Below are 19967 nucleotides of genomic sequence, written 5' to 3'. Positions count from 1 at the left end.
ATATTTGCATTGTGTATATTATAAAAAGAATTTACATCCAAAATACAAAAATTTCTAGGAACCAAGAAAACCAAGGAGGAAAAACAGCAAAGTTCTTCATGAGAAACCTGTATGCAGGTCAAGAAGCCACATTTAGAATGGTACGTCGAACAACAGATTGGTTCAAAATTGGGAAAGGAGTACCTCGTTTGTAATTATCACCCTGCTTATTTAACTTATAAGCAGAGTACATCATGCTAAATGCCGGGCTGGATGAAGCACAAACTGGAATCAAAATTGCCAGAAGAAATACTAATAACCTCAGATATTCAGATGACACCACCCTTAGGCAGAACACAAAAAGGAACTAAAGAGCTTCTGGATGAAGGTGAAAGAGCATAGTGAAAAAGCTGGCTTAAAACTCAACATTCAAAAACTAAGACCATGGCATCCAGTCTCATCAATTCATGGTAAATAGATGGGGGTAAAATGGAAACAAAGACATTATATTTTTGGGCTCCAAAGTCACTGCAGATGATGACTGTAGCTGTGAAATTAAAAGACACTTGCTCCTTGGAAGAAAAGCTATGACAAACCTAGACAGTGTATTAAAAAGCAGAGGCATCAGTTTGCCATCAAAAAAGTCTGTCTAGTCAAAGCTATGGTTTTTCCAGTAGTCATGTATCGATGTGACAGTTGGACCATAAAGAAGGCTGAGCACTGAAGAACTGATGCTTTCAAACTGTGGTGCTGGAAAAAACTTTTGGACAGCAGATCCGTGGACAGCAAGATCAAAGCAGTCAATCCTAAAGGACATCAGTCCTGAATATTCATTGGAAGGACTGATGCTGAAGCTGAAGCTCCAATACTTTGGCCACCTGATGTGAAGAGTTGACTCACTGGAAAAGATCCTAATGCTGGGAAAGATTGAGGGCAGGAAGAGAAGGTGGCGACAGAGGGTGAGATGGTTGGATAGCATTATTGACTCAAGGATGAGTTTGAACAAACTCCAGGAGATAGTGAGGGACAGGGAAGTCTGGCATGCTGCAGTCCATGGAGTTGCAGAGTCGGACACAACTGAGTGACTGAATGACCACTTCATAAGACAACATATACAAATAAATGAAACTCATATGTAAAAGTGTCTACTTTCTTTAATCATCTGAGGAATGCAAATTCAAACCTCAAATGCAATACTAGTATACAAACCAAACACAATGAGCAAAAAAGAAAACAACTAAACAATACCAAGGTTGACAAAGATGAAGAGCAATGAGACTATTGTATATGGTTGGAGTGCATAAAAATGGACACAACCACTTAGGAAAATTGTGTGACATTATCTATTACAGCTAATCATACACAGAAGACCCAGTAATTTCACTCATCATGAAAACAATGCTTACAGATGGACATCAAAAGTAGCCACAAAAATGTTACTGCCTGCAGAATTTCTAAGAGCCCAAAGCCAAAACAATACTAATGCCTATTAGTAATAAAATGGATTTTTGAAAGTATAGTAAATTCACACAATGCAATGCTATATAAATTTGAAAAGACAGTAATACATACCATTGAAAAGGGGCAAACCACTGTTATATATACAGTGTGTTTAAGTTTTAGAAGCATAATATTAAGGGGAAGAAAATAGCACAAAAAAAGAGATTGTTTGATTCTATTTCTATGAAATTTAAACAAGCAATCAACACCAATATATGGCGAAGAATAGTGGTTATCTTTGTTGGAGGTTATGTTCAGGAAGTGGTCAACTTCTTGATCAGCGTGATGGTTCAACAGATCTGTTCAGTTTTTATAAAAATGTATAGGACAGTTACTTAGAATCTATGCATTTTCCTGTATATGTTATAGTTCAACCTAAGTTTACAAACAAAATAGTAATAGACACTCATTAAAAATGTAGCATCAGTCCTTTTGGGACATATTTTAGGATGCTTTACTGTATTAGCAAGATAGGCAGAGACCCTATCTTTTTGTGTGCACGTTATGCTTATTTAATTGGAAGGTAACTGCTTTACAACGTCCTGTTTGTTTCTGCAGTAGAACAATGCAGAGATCTTATCTTAAAGATGAGTTAGTGGTAATATTTGCATGATGAATAAAATTTTCCCAGAAATTCAGGAATCTATGCCTTTCTTGTGTATCTCACTACTATTAGTTGGATTCTCTCCAACTGTTAGGCAAAGGAGTGAAAACATTAGTCATTGCCAAGTTCCCAGCGTATTACCTTGGACCACCAGCTAGAAAATTCCATGTACGTTTATTTAGTCAGATAGTTTAACATTATTCTATGTACAGCACCATCTCTGTTAAAAATTATTTTTAGAGTAAGACTTTTACTATTCTAACAACTTTATAAAGAATGTAAGATAATTACAATCAGTTCAGTTCAGTTCAGTCACTCAGTTGTGTCCGACTCTTTGCGACCCCATGAATCACAACATGCCAGGCCTCCCTGTTCATCACCAACTCCCGGAGTTGACTCAAACTCATGTCCATCGAGTCGGTGATGCCATCCAGCCATCTCATTCTCTGTCGTCCCCGTCTCCTCCCACCCTCAATCCCTCCCAGCATCAGACTCTTTTCCAGTGAGTCAACTCGTCGCATGAGGTGGCCAAATTACAATAGAATCCTGTAATTACTGCAGAATTACCTATCAGAACATGCCTTGCTGACTTTACAAACTATTTGGAGTATATATACACACACACTGTGTTCTGCTAGAGGAAGCAGAAAGTCATGAAGTGACTTAAGTTAACTGAGTGAAGGATAGAAACTTATTTTGAAAATAAATGACAAATTTTGCAACAAAACCCCCAATATATCAAATGGAGATTTTAACACCCCACTTACATCTATGGATAGATCAACTAAACAGAAAATTAACAAGGAAACACAATCTTTAAATGATATAATAGAAGAGTTAGACCTAATAGATATCTATAGGACATTTCACCCCAAAACAATGAATTTCATCTTTTTCTCAAGCGCACACGGAACCTTTTCCAGGATAGATCACATCCTGGGACATAAATCTAGCCTTGGTAAATTCAAAAAAATTGAAATCATTCCAAGCATCTTTTCTGACCACAATGCAGTAAGATTAGATCTCAATTACAGGAGAATAACTGTTAAAAGTGCCAACATATGGAGACTGAACAACACACTGCTGAATAATGAACTAATCATAGAAGAAATCAAAAGAGACATCAAAATATGCATAGAAATGAATGAAAATGAAAACACAACAACCCAAAACCTCTGGGACACTGTAAAAGCAGTGCTAAGGGGAAAGTTCATAACAATACAGGCATACCTCAAGAAACAAGAAAAAAGTCAACTAAATAACCTAACTCTACATCTAAAGCAACTAGAAAAGGAAGAAATGAAGAACCCCAGGGTCAGTAGAAGGAAAGAAATCATAAAAATTAGGGCAGAGATAAATGCAAAAGAAACAAAAGAGACCATAGCAAAAATCAACAAAGCCAAAAGCTGGTTCTTTGAGAAGGTGAATAAAATTGACAAACCACTAGCCAGACTCATCAAGAAACAAAGGGAGAAGAACCAAATCAATAAAATTAGAAATGAAAATGGAGAGATCACAACTGACAACACAGAAATACAAAGGATTATTAGAGAATACTATCAGCAATTATATGGCAATAAAATGAATAACCTGGAAGAAATGGACAAATTCCTAGAAAAGTACAACTTTCCAAAACTGAACCAGGAAGAAATAGAAAATCTGAACAAACCCATCACAAGCATGGAAATTGAAACTGTAATAAAAAATCTCCCAGCAAACAAAAGCCCAGGTCCAGACGGCTTCACAGCTGAATTCTACCAAAAATTTAGAGAAGAGCTAACACCTATTCTACTCAAACTCTTCCAGAAAATAGCTGAGGAAGGGAAACTTCCAAACTCATTCTATGAGGCCACCATCACCCTAATCCCAAAACTTGGTAAAGACCCCACAAAAAAAGAAAACTATAGGCCAATATCACTGATGAACATAGATGCAAAAATCCTTAACAAAATTCTAGCAATCAGAATCCAACAACACATTAAGAAGATCATACATCATGACCAAGTGGGCTTTATCCCAGGAATGCAAGGATTCTTCAATATCCGCAAATCAATCAACGTAATACACCACATTAACAAACTGAAAAATAAAAATCATATGATTATCTCAATAGATGCAGAGAAAGCCTTCGACAAAATTCAACATCCATTTTTGATAAAAACTCTCCAGAAAGTGGGAATTGAAGGGACATACCTCAACATAATAAAAGCTATATATGACAAACCCACAGCAAACATTATCCTCAATGGTGAAAAACTGAAAGCATTTCCCCTAAAGTCAGGAACAAGACAAGGGTGCCCACTCTCACCACTACTATTCAACACAGTTCTGGAAGTTTTGGCCACAGCAATCAGAGCAGAAAAAGACATAAAAGGAATACAAATTGGAAAAGAAGAAGTAAAGCTTTCACTGTTCGCTGATGACATGATCCTCTACACAGAAAACCCTAAAGACTCTACCAGAAAACTAGAGCTAATCAATGATTACAGCAAAGTTGCAGGATATAAAATCAACACACAGAAATCCCTTGCATTCCTATACACTAATAATGAGAAAATAGAGAAATTAAGGAAACTATTCCATTCACTGTTGCAATGAAAACAATTAAATACTTAGGAATATATCTACCTAAGGAAACAAAAGACTTGTACATAGAAAACTATAAAACACTAGTGAAAGTAATCAAAGAGGACATGAATAGATGGAGAAATATACCGTGTTCGTGGATTGGAAGAATAAATATTGTAAAAATGAGTATACTACCCAAAGTAATTTATACATTCAATGCAATCCCTATCAAGCTACCAACAATATTTTTCACAGAACTAGAACAAATAATCTCACAATTTGTATGGAAATACAAAAAACCTCGAATAGCCAAAGCAATCTTGAGGAAGAAGAATGGAACTGGGGGAATTAACCTGCCGGACTTCAGGCTCTATTACAAAGCCACAGTCATCAAGACAGTATGGTACTGGCATAAAGACAGAAATATAGATCAATGGAATAAAATAGAAAGCCCAGAGATAAACCCACGCTCCTATGGACACCTTATCTTCGACAAAGGAGGCAAGAATATAAAATGGAGAAAAGACAGTCTCTTTAACAAGTGGTGCTGGGAAAACTGGTCAGCCACTTGTAAAAGAATGAAACTAGAACACTTCCTAACACCATACACCAAAATAAACTCAAAATGGATTAAAGATCTAAATGTAAGACCAGAAACTATAAAACTCCTAGAGAACGTAGGCAAAACACTCTCCGACATAAATCACAGCAAGATCCTCCAAGACCCACCTCCCAGAATATTGGAAATAAAAGCAAAAATAAACAAATGGGACCTAATTAAAATCAAAAGCTTCTGCACAGCAAAGGAAACTCTAAGCAAGGTGAGAAGACAACCTTCAGAATGGGAGACAATAATAGCAAATGAAGCAACTGATAAAGGATTAATCTCCAAATTTTACAAGCAGCTCCTGCAGCTTAATTCCAGAAAACTAAGTGACCCAATCAAAAAATGGGCCAAAGAACTAAACAGACATTTCTCCAAAGAAGACATAAAGATGGCTAATAAACACATGAAAAAATGCTCAACATCCCTCATCATCAGAGAAATGCAAATCAAAACCACAATGAGATACCATTTCACACCAGTCAGAATGGCTGCTATCCAAAAGTCTACATGCAATAAGTGCTGGAGAGGGTGTGGAGAGAAGGGAACCCTCTTACACTGTTGGTGGGAATGCAAACTAGTACAGCCACTATGGAGAACAGTGTGGAGATTCCTCAGAAAACTGGAAATAGAACTGCCATATGATCCAGCGATCGCACTCCTGGGCATACACACCGAGGAAACCAGAATTGAAAGAGACACATGTACTCCAATGTTCATTGCAGCACTGTTTATAATAGCCAGGACATGGAAGCAACCTAGATGTCCATCTGCAGATGAATGGATAAGAAAGCTTTGGTACATATACACAATGGAGTATTTCTCAGCCATCAAAAAGAATGCATTTGAATCAGTTTTAATGAGGTGGATGAAATTGGAGCCAATTATACAGAGTGAAGTAAGCCAGAAAGAAGAACATCAATACCGTATATTAACGCATATATATGGAATTTAGAAAAATGGTAACCTGAACCCTGTATAAGAGACTGCAAAAGAGACATAGGCATTTAGAACAGTCTTTGGGACTCTGTGGGAGAGGGTGAAGGTGGAATGATTGGAGAGAATGGAATTGTAGCATGTATATTATCATAAGTGACCAGTCCAGGTTCGACGCATAAATTTTCCTCTGTTCAAAAAAAAAAAAAAAAGATGCCCACAGTGTTCTGAGCATACATGCATACAATTTACTGGATTACTGTGATTTCAGAGGTGGGAAACCTGACATAGTGAGAGATACAATATGTTATTGGGGGCAGGGTAGAGAATATTAAATCCTTATAAAAGCTTTAGGAAGATACTAAGGCTAGATCTTTTTAATTTCTACCTTCCTTTGAAAGTTTTTCTATCTCATTTTTTTCTTTGTAAAATGTTTCCAAATTCATCTCCTCAGTACTTAAAGGAAGTTAATAGACAGTTGTTTCTACTGTAAGCATGTCATGCACCTTCTGCGGATTCAAGGATAAAATTAAAACAAGGTATTCTCTGTAAAGCAAATATATTTATTATGCACTTTCATTTACATAGGGATTTTCGCTTAATATAATACAAGGAATAAAATAAAACTTTTACAATGTGAAATTCAATGTACATTTTTAGGCTATTTACATACCCCCAAACCAAGGGAAAAATTCGAAAAGAAAAAGCATTTGTCTGCTACTACATTTGCGGCAAAGTGTAAATGGAGGACGTTAAAGTAAAACAAGTATTTGCATAGGCAAACAATATTGGAAAAAGTACTTACTCCTGTTTTTTGAGCAGTGAACTTTTTGGTGAGGATTCTGGTAAGCATGGGGGTGAGGGACACAACATAACTGGCTGTATTCTGCAGCACACACTGAGTTCTGGTCCATTTTCCTTCCCAAACCTTTCCTACACACATGGAGATTTTATTTTTCATTACTGTATTTTTTTTTTCTTAGTCACTTCCTCTGCTATCAACTCATGACTTTTAGGAAAGGAACACAAATGGAAGGGTATAATACCGTTTAAAAGCACATGGCCTCACGGCTGTATTGTGGCAGCAGGTGATTTACAAAATTTAATGTTTTTTTATTTAAAAAATAGTTATTTAGGAGTTTTCTATTTATGGGACTATTTTTACTCTCAGTGGAGTAGAAGCTATTTTCAGTCATGGTATTAAATAAATCCCCACAGAAACCAATAAGCAAAGCAGGGCTTCTTCCACCCCCATATTAGCCTTATCCCAACTGAAAGCCACTGCTGTTCTATTCCAAAACTTAGTTCATATAAAAACATTCAGAGGAATATTTACTTCTGAAAAGCATATTTCCCCAACAGGTTCTCTACCAACTGTTTCAAGTGAATATAGTATGGATATGAAAACACTGAGCTCTTCAGAAAACAGAAATCCCTTGTGTCACGAGTCGTATCTTTGCCCGTTGGCCACAAGGTGCATTTTTGTAAAAACAATAAAATTAAATAAATACAATTCCAATAATTCAAGGTTTAATAGAAAAACTGGCAGCTTTCAAGATTCTCTTTCTAAAGAAAAATACACCTAATAAGAAATTAGAACTTCCTCTTCTAAATTACGTAAATGTACTGTATTTGAGATATGCATGGAGTTGGTTCTAATAATAGGATGTGTTCATAGTTATTAACAGAATCATTAACACTTTTAAGGCTACTTTGCAAGAGTCCTATTAAGTGTATTTAATAAATGTCCCATAGGGACAAAAATTCAACACTTGAAACATTCACATTTGAGTTATAAATATTGCCATGTCACCTTAATATTGATTGAACTTATCTCCTATTCTGATTATGACTTACCGATGATATAAACACCCAAGTTTTGCTAACTTTAAAAAACAGAAGCAAAAACAAAAGCCTTACAGGAACATCAAGTGAAACATTTATCACAATCAACTACATATTTCTGTTTCTGTGAACAATGCATCATGTATGTATCCTTCATATATGAAGATGACATTACTGACCTCAGATACTAAGACATTTTCTAAAGATATTTTTCCAGTAGTCACAATGGTTTTGTGCTAAATCTCCAAATTCTCTTTCCTATTCCTCTTCATCAACAGCACATAGAAAGAAATAGAATTTCTGGGTTTTGTAAGATTCCAGGGCTTTTGCAAAGATCAGACCTGAAACCTTGGTTTCTAAACAATAAATTTGACCCTCTCCAGACATGCATACAACCCACCAAGCTAGCTCAACTCGTTAAAGTGTCCATCCAAGAGGTCAAGGTAGTGGGTCACATACTCATCTGAACAGTTGACTTTGTTTTCCTTGGTTACAGACTTCACCCCTAACCCTGGCATCTATCATTCTAGAAGTGATTGTCCAAAGAGTAAAACAGGAAAGAGTATGTGGACAGAAAAGTGCAAATCCATTACTACTATTTAGCAAATAGCAATAAAAAAATACACCTGTGCTATGGCCGATAGGTTAGTAGTGTCATCTGTGAAGGAAAACACATATTCATCAAGAATACTCATCCAACTAATCATTGAAATTGATCCAACTGATTCTGAGTGGGGGGCTATTTTGGACATGCAGTGATTTACAAAACAGAAACGACTGAGAGAGAAGCTGGCATCACAATTTACAGTGGTAGATGTTTTACATAACTGGTTGGAAGAAAGAAGGGTAGTCAGTGAATCGTTCAGGGATCAAAAATCTACCCTCAGATAGACAGGTGCATCTCCCTCTACACACATGCCACTGAGGCCTGGCTCCGTCCCTGAGAATTTTCACGCCTCAGGAATGACCGTCTGTCTTCTTGGATGTGGAATGACAAGTGAGAGGAAGGTGAAACTGCGTCCCAGTGAATGAGACAGAACTTTGTTCTGCCTATAGTCTGTGTGTGGGTTTTCTTTTTTTTTTCACACCTTTAGCTGAAGATTAGGAGGATTCCACTGAGAAATCCAAATTTATACTACTTAGAGCAGCTCCCTAAAATACTAGACTTTTAAAAATTCTTTCACGAAACTATTTTTTCACCTTGATGTAGCATTAAATGGAAACACATTTAACCGATGCTGAAGGTGTAGTGAACATAAAAGAGTTGCATGATTTCTTTTATTGAGTGACATTTTTAAGGATACAGGAAACAAACCATACACTACAACAAGGTAAATGTGACTGAAACAGTATGCTTAAGTTTCGTTTGCCACAGAAAGAAAAAATAAATACAAGGAACACTGCCTTTTCATATATATTTGATCATGGCACATGCACACTTATCAAATATTAACTTAAAATACTCAAAATATTTTTCATCTTTTATCAGGGAACTGCAGTATATATCTGCATTAAAAAAAAAAAGTGCTTACTCTTGGGTAGTGAATACAAAGCACACAAAATGAAATTTTTAAGCACAGAGGGTTACATTGAGAAGGCAGCCTTACTACTTAGGCACATGACAGTATTTAAGGTAACTGTACTGCAGGTATCACATTCTTCTTTTTTTTTTCAGCAAATCAACAGGCATTTTATGTTTTCATCCAGTAGCTGAAGAATCACTCCAATCACAATGTCTTCTGTTTCACAGAATAGGAAACTAATTACAAAAGTTAAAAAAAAAAAATTTAATATCTGTTATACTTAATAAATATAACTACATATAGTTTTAAAACTCTACATAAGAAAGGGTTCAATCCCTAGGTTGGGAATATCCCCTGGAGAAGGGAAAGTCTACCCACTCCAGTATTCTGGCCTGGAGAATTCCATGGACTCTATAGTCCATGGAGTCGCAGAGTCAGACACAGCTGAGCGACTTTCACTTTCACATAAGAATATATATATATATATATAGATAGATATTTACAATGTAAAGCACAAAAGTAGACCTATTAGAGATTCACTATGTATAAATTACTTAAATATTCCACAAGTGTTCACCTTAATTCATATATTTTATTGTAAAATATATACCCACACTTAATATCTACAAAAGATATCATGAGAGTTAGAGGGTTGTACCATCAGAAATAAATATTTTAAAAATAAATCACACTGGAGAATGAATTAATTACTTTTATACTACTTACATTTGAATGAGATTTCACTAGTCCTCCAGATTCACACTGAAGGGTGTTTATTATTAGAATGTATAAGAAATACTTGTGTATAATTATACACATGAATAAACACACTTGTGTATAATTTAGCACATGTACAAACTACAAACATACATGTGTATAATTATACACATGTATATACACATGTACAAACACACTTGTGTATAATTTACAAAAATGCCTGATGAAATATTAAATTTATCTCGAATATGAGAAATGTATTTCTGAAAAAAGTATCCATAATATAAAATTATAATTCAATTTTCCCATTAACCTCCCCTCTATAATTAGAATAGCATCCACTGTAGTAGAAAGGAGAAAAAAGTTTTTATTTAATAAATATAACTTTGAGGTTTAAAACAATTCTTACACCTAAATATTGGTCCCTGAATACCCTAAATATCTACTTTTGATATGTGTACATTTCACTTGAAAGATTCTTAAGAGATCTGTCATAATAAAAATTACCTTTTATGATTAAATTTTTTATTTCTTTCAGGGTGAAAAAAGGAAGGAAATTAACATTCACTACCTACCTACTAAGCATTACATACACTACTTTATTCAAACCCAAAAGGGAAATAGCCTCACCTCTGTTACCATAAAAGAACTTTTAAGGGGGGAAGAATGATTGTATAGGAAGGAATCTTTAATCTGAGATCCATAAATAGCATATTCATTCATTCACTCATACAAAACATTTTTACTGAGAAACTGCTATGGGTCCAAGCAGTATTCCAAGTACATGGAATACAGTGGTAAACAAGAGATTAAAAATCCCTACCCTCACAAGGCTGACATTTCAGATGAGAGGGGACAAATAATAAACATAATAAAGTATATAAGTCATGTTAAGAAATAAGTACCATGGCTCATGTGAAGCAGAAAAGGGGGAAAGGAAGTGGTGGAAGTGGGAGAATTCAAATTCCAAAGAGTAACGAGGGAGGGTCTTGCTGAGAAAAGGACACAGATAAGGATGAGGTGAAGGAGCAGGCCATGTGGCTTAGGGAAAAGAGCATTCTAAGGGAACAATATATGGAGGGAACCATACTTCGGATGTTTATTCTTTATGTTGATGAAATGTTACCTTTTATAATGGTGTTTCCTTTTTATAGTTGAAGCTAGGGTCAGAACCCTCAATCTGAAGCTTCAGAGCTTGTTTAAGGCTTAATTCCGTCTCCGAGGAAGGGTATCCTTCTAACACTTCCTGATGCCCTCTGTCTTGTATTGTCCGTGGGACTGAAACCCTACCGAGAAAAACTTGGTTGCTCTGCAGATGATAATTTGGATTTGTCATTATTCCGTTTCTCTTCTTCTGTTCCCCACTTTGTTGGTGAATAAGGAACTGCTGTTGAGATCGACCTATTTCTGGCTGAGCTGAAGGAATCATGATTTTACACTGCGAATCTGCTGGCATCTGCTTAGATGGTGCACTGGTCCCAGATTTGGCTGTGGGTCCTCTTTTATCAAACTGAGTCATTTCATATTCTAAGACCTTCGGCTGTGAAGAATTATTCTGTTTAGCTTTTTTCACAGCTGACCCAGATTTGTTGGAATTTTCTGATTTGCCCCCTTTATTCGTTTTCGTTGACTTCAAGCTGGGCTTGACCTGACTCCACTCAAACTCACTACTCGGTGAATGATGGCTCTGGCCCAAGGACTGTGTTGTGGAAGATGGCGAGACAATCGACTGGCGACTTCTACTGCGTGGCAATGAGTGCTGCTGAATTTGTTCTGTAAATGACAAGCTGTGGAAGCTGTCGATTGGCACTGTTTGAGCCGTTGCTGTAGATGAAGTAGTTCTCAAAGATGAATTTTTTGAGCTTTTCAAGGAATTATTTGACAATGATGACTTCTGCCGATCAACTGTCGAATCAGGCGATTCTGAAGGAGAACTGAACGCATGAGCTGGCCCGTTTGGTAAACTGCGCAACGAAGGCTGAGCTTCCCCGCCACCAGTGCTGCCCGAGCTGTTTGATTTAATTGTTAGGGACTGCATTTTCGAAGACACTGACTGTAGAGGCTTTTGCTCCATTGTATGAACAGGAGATGGAGAACAGCCATTCAAACTGGATGCACCATATTTTTCTAATAATTTAATTATCTGAGAGTGTCCATTTTTGGCTGCAACTCGCATAGCAGTACGTCCAAATTGATCAGCATGGTTTGGATCAGCACTGTGCTCTAATAAAACCTGCACGACGTCAATGTGTCCTTCCTGGGCCGCAATGCAGAGCGCAGTGGCGCCCTGATTACACGTGTGGTCCACCACGGCGCCATGCTCAATGAGAAGCTGCACCACTTTTACATGGCCCTGCCAGGCTGCAGACTGCAGTGCGGAGCGCTTTTCATTGTCGGCAGCATTGACATCAGCATGATAGGTGATCAGAACCTGCACCATCTCCAAGTGGCCTTGCCAGCACGAGACATGAAGTGCTGTCCTGCCTTCAGCATCACTTGCTTCCACGTTTGCACCATTTTCCAAAAAATACTCAGCCATTGTAAGCTGATTTTCTAAGGCCAAAATATAAAGTGTTGGCCTACCATCAGCATCTTTGTAGTTAACATCAGCTCCGTGGCTAAAAAGCAATTCAACAATGTCCCGGTGTCCTTCTAACGCAGCAACCCGCAGAGCATTTCTTCCGTCATAACCTCTCTGATCAATGTTGGATTTATTCTCCAGTAATATTTGAACACAGTCATAATGACCCTCTTGTGAAGCTAATATGAAAGGTATCCGCCCATCGTTGTCGATCTCATTTGTTCTAGCACCTTGTTCAATAAGTGCTTCACATATTAATCTGTGACCTTCAAAAGCTGCCATGTGCAAAGGTGTCCATCCAGCATCATCTCTGTGATTTTCATCTAAGCCCCGGTCCAGCAGAGTACGGACTACTTCAACGTTTCCTTGGGCTGAAGCTATGCTGAGCACTGTTCTCCCTTCACTGTCAATGCTGTCCACAGCGGCACCCCAAAACAAAAGCGTGTTTACAACTGAGGCATGACCCATAGAAGCGGCAGCTAGGAGGGGTGTACGCCCATTGTTATCCGTGTGGTCGACATCAGCTCCCCCCTCTAGAAGCAAGTCAACCACATCGACATGTCCTTCATAGGCAGCCACCAGCAGGGGCGTCATGCCATCTTTATCGCAGTGATCCACTTCAGCACCTCGATCAATCAGAAGGCTAACGACCGATGCATGTCCTTTACTTGCAGGAACACAAAGTGCAGCCACAGAGAGTGCAGTCCTGCCGTCCACATCCTCATGATTCACTTCCGCTCCATGATCCAGCAGGTGTTCCACAATCTCTCTATGTCCCATGTAGGCAGCTGCTATCAAAGCAGTTCGGCCTTCATTGTCAGCTTTGTTGACTTCAGCACCATGCTGGAGCAAGTTCAGCACAATATCCTCATGTCCTCCCCAGGCTGCTGCTCTCAGAGCTGTTCGGCTGTCGGCATCTGCACAGTCCACTTTTACGCCAGCATAAAGCAGTGCAGACACAACCTCGGTGTGACCACCCCAAGCCGCGGATCTCAACGCTGTCCAGCCATCCTGATCAGTGTGATTAATATTTGCTCCACAACCAATCAGACAATTAACCACCTTGGTATGTCCTTGTCGAGCAGCCAGGGTAAGTGGTGTGTGTCCATGAGCATCTTCTATTTCTAAATCTGCTCCCCTAGAGACCAGTAAATTCACCACATCAAGGTTGCCACTGTAAGCCGCATTAGCCAGTAATGTTCTCCCATTTGAATCACACTGATTGACTGAAGCTCCATTGTCTAATAATGTCCGAATGGAATCCTCTCTTTCTAAGGCCTGCCGGACAATGCATGATGTGCGATCATCTTCGCTGTTGACATGAGCCCCAGCTTTCACCAACAGCTGCAGCACTTCTTGTTCCTTGGGTATTAAAGTAGACAGGGAGTCTCTGACAGGTGTGCCATTCCATATCATCCACAGAGCTAACTCAGCTGTCTCTAACTGTAAGTTCGAATTAATTAAGTGCAATGCAAATTCTTGTGCTTCCAATGGTGTTAAATTCTTGGCTTGACAGGTATAACTCATAGCCAACATTCGGTGTCCTTCTGCTGCATTGCATAAATACTTCTGAGTGCAGTGTTTCACATCCAGGAGCCACTCTGCAAAACTGTAGTGAAACAGTATTTTAGTATTTCCAAGTCCATCAACAAGAAGTTTGGAGAGGACATCTAACTTGCGTTGAAAGTCTTCCAAGGTTAATGACATATTTTTTGTCCATACTGCATGATACAATTCTGTTATGGTCAGAGGCCGGCAGGCTGCAAGAATCACATTCAAGATAGGCTGAACCTTTGCAAACTGTTTTCTTACAAAAAGTCTTTGACACAGCCAGAGATACAGACCATTTAGAGTTCCTGGGATGTCACGAATCTCTCTCAACATAATAAAATTTTCTACAACTCCATCGAGAACTCGTTCTAGATAAAGAAAGCATCCGCTGCTTTTAATGTGCAGTTGGTTTAACATTTCTGCAGTTTCTTTTGTGAGGTGTTGTCGCAAAGCTTCTTCTTGATCTAAACGATGAAGGATGTACTGCTGAACATCCTTAACGATATATGCCTTCCGAAGGTCATCTAAACTTATTTTTCGAAAACCTAAGGACAAAAAAGTAGGTGTCAATTGAAAATGATTATCAAAGTTGCCATATTTCAAAGAGAATGTGTTCAACATGTGACAAACTAATAATCAAATAAATCAATAGTAAGTCAATAATATTAATAAACAAGTCAATCAATATCTAGAAATATAGTAATCAGATTTTTTTTTTCCTTCTGGAAAATCACGCTGATGACAGATAAATGATTTCATTTTACTATCCACAAAGGGAACTATTTATTTGTTTAGTGGTTCAGTGCTCCTCTCAGCTTCAACTAAACTCTTATCATTAGAGCATTTGATGTCTTTAGCTATATCCAGGCACTCTGGGAATTTTTTTTGATTCCTCTCAAATGATTAGGAAAAAAGTTGCAAAAGACATAAATAAGATTTGTTTTTATAAGCTGATCTTTTCCATGTGAAAAATTTACATATTTCTCTCCACATAACTGAATGTACACTAGTCTTAATTATGGAATTGAATATTTGCATACAATTAGAATAGCACTTGTCACCACCTTTAAATTACATTATTTTACATGTTGCCAAATTTAAATAATTAAATCTTAGATTGTCAAAACAGCTCCAATCTGAATATACAACTTGGTTAAACCACGTTAACAAAACTTCAGCACTGTAAAAATAAAGCAGCTTAATAAAATTCAAACCAACCTAAAAACATACTAGTTAATAGCTATTCAAAACTCACTTTAAGTTCTTTAAGAGGAATCATAATTTCATTTTTGGAAGGGAGATGATATCCTGTTTTAGACATATGGATTTATTAGACAATAGTTTAATTCATCTTCCAGAAGAAAAAAATGCTAAGTGAATGAACTCTTTCTTAAGAGGAATAAATCTAGAAATGCAGCAAAGATTAGTGATGGTCAAGTAATACTGAGTAAAATACTCTCACTCAACTGAATAAAACAAATATGAATACACACACACATATATAAAACCTACCATATTCCAGGTACTATGTGAAGAAATGAGGCTTGTATTTTGTGATCAGAAGTCAGTGAGAACAAAGACAATAATGTGAGCGGATCTGTATTCTGAAAGACTATTCTAACATCACTAAAGACAGACAGCTAGAGTGAGCCAACACTTGGGGCAAAACCTTTTACAGAGTCTTTGTTAAAGTCTACATAAGAATCAGTAAAAGTTGAAACAACCAAAGCAGTGGCAGCAGCAGATAAGTAAAAGTTGGACTCAGGAATCAGGAGAAGATCATTCCAGTCAGAGGGAATATCAAGCACAAGCCCCTACAGCAGAAAAAACAGATCTGAAGATAACAAATGTTAACTGACAAAAATATAGAGAAAAGAGAAATTTCATGTTTTGCTGGCAGGAATATAAATTATTTCAAGCATACCAGATAGCAGTTTGCCAAAATTAAAGCTCAAAATGTACACACTCTATTCTCTAGTAATTCTACATATGTATTTATAATACAAACTTATAGCACATGTGTGCAAGGTGTGTTTAAGTACATTCATGAAGCATTTCTTGTAATAATGAAAAACTGAAATAATGTCCATAAATAGGATAATGGAAAAACTAGAGATTTATTCATGGGAAGGAATAATATATAGTAGTTAAAAGCAATGAACTGGGTTTAAAAGTAGTAATAGAAAAAAGCCCCAAAACATTGTTTTTGATATATTGTTTTTGTTTTTTGATTTTTTTTAATATAGTGAAATGATAACAATAGTAGTGATACATTTATGAAACACTTATTATGTACTAGGCATTGTTCTAAGTGCTTTACATGTAACTTGTCATTTAGACTCACACACAAAAATACCCTATGGGGAAAGTGATAGAAACATGTAATAACCATCAATTCATAGATGAGGGCACTGAGGCAGAGACTGTACTGGAAGCTGCATAAGGTCACACAGCCAGTAAATGGGAAGAGCCAGGATGGTGTATGCAGTGTTTCATTTATGTAAAATATAAAAACAGACAGAATGAAAAATATGAGATAAAAGGACAAAGATAAACTAATAACACTGGTTGTCTCAAATGAAGAAGGGGAAGAAATGGGATGACACAGACCAAAAGGGGCTTCAACTTTACCTGTACCCGACAGACTAAGAGATATCTAAGTTCATCCTATTAATTCCCTTTTATCAACTCAATTTCCAATAACAACAAAACAGAACAGCATAATGGAAACCAAATCAAAAGGTGTTATTAGCAAGGCAATCGAAAAGAGAGGGAATAAATCTGGTTAAAGGAAGCCGTTTTAGCAAATTAGTAAGATTCCACCCAGTGTAAGATGCATAGAACTATTTTAAAGTGATATAGCTAATTAACCAATAACTTAATTATTATCTCTCCAATTACACTATAAATCCTGTGAGTGGTCCTCGTTTTATGCTCCTTTTCATTCCCACAGCACACAAAAAAAGGGCTTTACATAATCTAATAGGAGTAAAATCACTTTACTATGGTAGTTAAAAAAAAAAGAAAGTAAAGTCAGTAAACAAGAAAATTAAAAAAAAAAAAACAAAAAACCTGATCATGTACTTTTAAGTATTACATAGATGGCTTTCTCAAACGTCGGAAAAGGATTTAAAAAAATAAAGGATCTACTTCAAGAGGTACCCTAAAAGACTATGAACTCTGTCTCTCCTCTAAAACCAGGAAAAACATCTTAGACAAACTGCCATTGATTTTTAAGGTGGCATATTCTGTACTCTCAGGATGCTCAGTCTAGTTAGAAGAAATAAAAGCCGATCAGGAAACATCAGCATTAAATATGTAGCCCTCACCTTTGCTAAGAAAGTTTGTTAGGTAAAGAATCTTGAAAAAAGAAAGTTACTATTAAATTAACTTAAAATATTTTATGGCCTTTTTTTAATACCACTTTAAAAAGTTGAAAATTGCTAACAGAACAGAACAGCTGAGAGAATAGCAGAAGCAAGGACCAAATTTTCAACTGAGTACTCTCCTCTAAGAAAAAATACAAGTCTTAATTTCATCAATGAAAAACACTGGCAGATGGTAGGAGTTACACTTACCAGTAAACATTTTAGTAACAGCTTTGCTCTGTTTTCGGGCAGAACAGAGAAGCAATAGCCATGGTGGAAAGAATTCGTGGTGACCAGCCAAAAGCTCTGCCACAGTCCCAGATAAACTGGTGGACGTCTGTTCACCTTCAGTTATGTTACACCCTTCGTCCACAGAATCCACAAGAAGATAGAGGCTTTGCTGGGGTGGCTTCATTCCCAAAAGAGGGAGCAGGACACACCTGTAAACAACATCCATATGAGCACTTTCAGTGTTACTGGCTATGATATTAAGATTTATTATCCGAACACTAGAACTATAGGTTATAAACATTGTTTGAAGAAAGATAAAGTTTTAGAATAAAAATACTGTACAAGTTTCAATTCCATACCTTAATATGAATACTGGTCCTAAATAGTTCACTTTTTCAAAAACAACATTTTCCACAATAAACTGTATGAGAGTGTGGGTGAATTAGTGCTTCAGTATACTTCAGAAAGGCAGTAGGAACTTGAGAAAACAAGACTTCAATATTGAATATTGAAGGAATATCTTTTTCTGATTTTTTATCAATAATAAAAGCTTGAAATGTTTATAAAAAAGCTAAAATATAAAAGAAAAAAAACTGGGGATCACTTCCATAATATAAAAAAATATAGTTTCTTTATAGAAGATTTTATCATCATGTCTCTCACAAATAGACTGCACTAGATCTAGTTTGTCACATACAAATTTTAAAAGACTTTTCAAAGATAAACTGCAGTCTAGGTCCCATTTGATGTATGCTCAAATTTCAATGTAAAGAATGTATTATTAGGTTTAATCCCACAGCAGAACACATCTGCTACTCAGACTGTTTATACTGAGGTTGAATGCAACTTTTTCATAACTAAAATACTCATTCATTTTCAACAAATATGTATAGGAGCATTCCATGTGCTCAATGAAGTACTAAAAGATACTATGGTGAAGAGGACAAACTCCATCTAATTATGAACACCAGAAATTTACAGATGATCCTTTGTACAACTCTCTTCTTCATCTTTCAATCCCAGTAGCAACCAACATCCAATTTATCACTAAGTCTTGTCAATATTTCTTTATAAAAATATCTCAATCCCAACTTGGTCTGTATTCCAAAAACTACTGTCATGTCTTTCACCCGGGAACCATAACAACGTATGTCTTCACCCACTCCCTCCAGAGTTCCTACGGTGGCAGAGTAAACCTTTTACAAGGTTGCGCCAGCCATACTAGCTTTCTTTTGCAGACCCCTTCTCCCTACTGTTTTTGAGATATATTTGTATATATCTTGTGACAGCTCTTCAATAAGAGAACTTTCCTTTGCAGGCTAGTGTATCCAGTGTTTAGATTTCTAAGAAATCTCCTTATGACTCAAGGGTTATGGGCATGAACAACTTCTTTGTGCTTTAACTTCTCTCCAGCCAATTAAGAGGAGAAGCTGTGGGGATGTACATAAGGCAGCCTTTTTCACCACAATCCCCTCCCCACAATCCTCAAATGTTTGATTCTCACATAGAGCTCATGTGTGTGACTCATTCTTCCCTGCCCTCTTTATTCTTCCTTTCTGCTTAACTGGGTCCAGGGAAACTTCCAGCGTAAGTCTCCTGTCTCCACAGTTCCAAATGAGAGCCTTTGTGTTCGTGATAATGTTCATGGTGTGCATATAAAAATGTTCTGTCAGTTTTGTCTGCATGGCCATTGGACATTAACTTCTACGTTTATCTTGAGGTTGGGGTTTACAGGTCTCTTGTAGTTTTACTTTCTTGCTATTTGACTGTTTCCCAGGACTCGCTCAGTCTTGTTAAAACCAGAAGTCAATCTGTGGCATTAAAAATGTTGAGCAATTTTTCCTAGCCTTGCCCTCACCCCTAAACTCAAAGTTGCCATCTTCTTGTGGATGTCCTACAGGCATCTCAGATTTAATATGTTTAAAAAAGTATTCTCTCTTTCAATTTACACCCTAAGTTC

General features: G+C 36.9%; 1 protein-coding gene across 3 annotated transcripts in view; it reads right to left on the bottom strand.

Moving 5' to 3' along the window:
- Positions 1-6713: 6713 nt before the first annotated feature.
- Positions 6714-19967, bottom strand: part of ANKRD50 (ankyrin repeat domain 50) — a 38711-nt gene continuing 25457 nt past the window's right edge. For 2 of the 3 annotated variants that reach the window (XM_055404668.2, XM_055404669.2), the window contains exons 3-5: positions 17987-18216; positions 11403-14953; positions 6714-9795 (exon numbers count right to left, since the gene is read on the bottom strand). In XM_055404668.2, coding sequence (XP_055260643.1) covers positions 11406-14953; positions 17987-18216 — 3778 coding nt within the window. In that variant the 3' untranslated portion in view covers positions 6714-9795; positions 11403-11405. The remainder of the gene's footprint in view (positions 9796-11402; positions 14954-17986; positions 18217-19967) is intronic. The other variant, XM_055404670.2, reaches the window with a different exon arrangement.

The sequence above is a fragment of the Moschus berezovskii genome, chromosome 19 (genome assembly GCF_049115385.1).
Source record: "Moschus berezovskii isolate FMDL1 chromosome 19, NW_MosBer_1.0, whole genome shotgun sequence".
NCBI lineage: Eukaryota > Metazoa > Chordata > Mammalia > Artiodactyla > Moschidae > Moschus > Moschus berezovskii.
The sequence above is the reverse complement of the archived record's forward strand: the minus strand, read 5'-3'. Positions and strand labels throughout refer to the sequence as shown.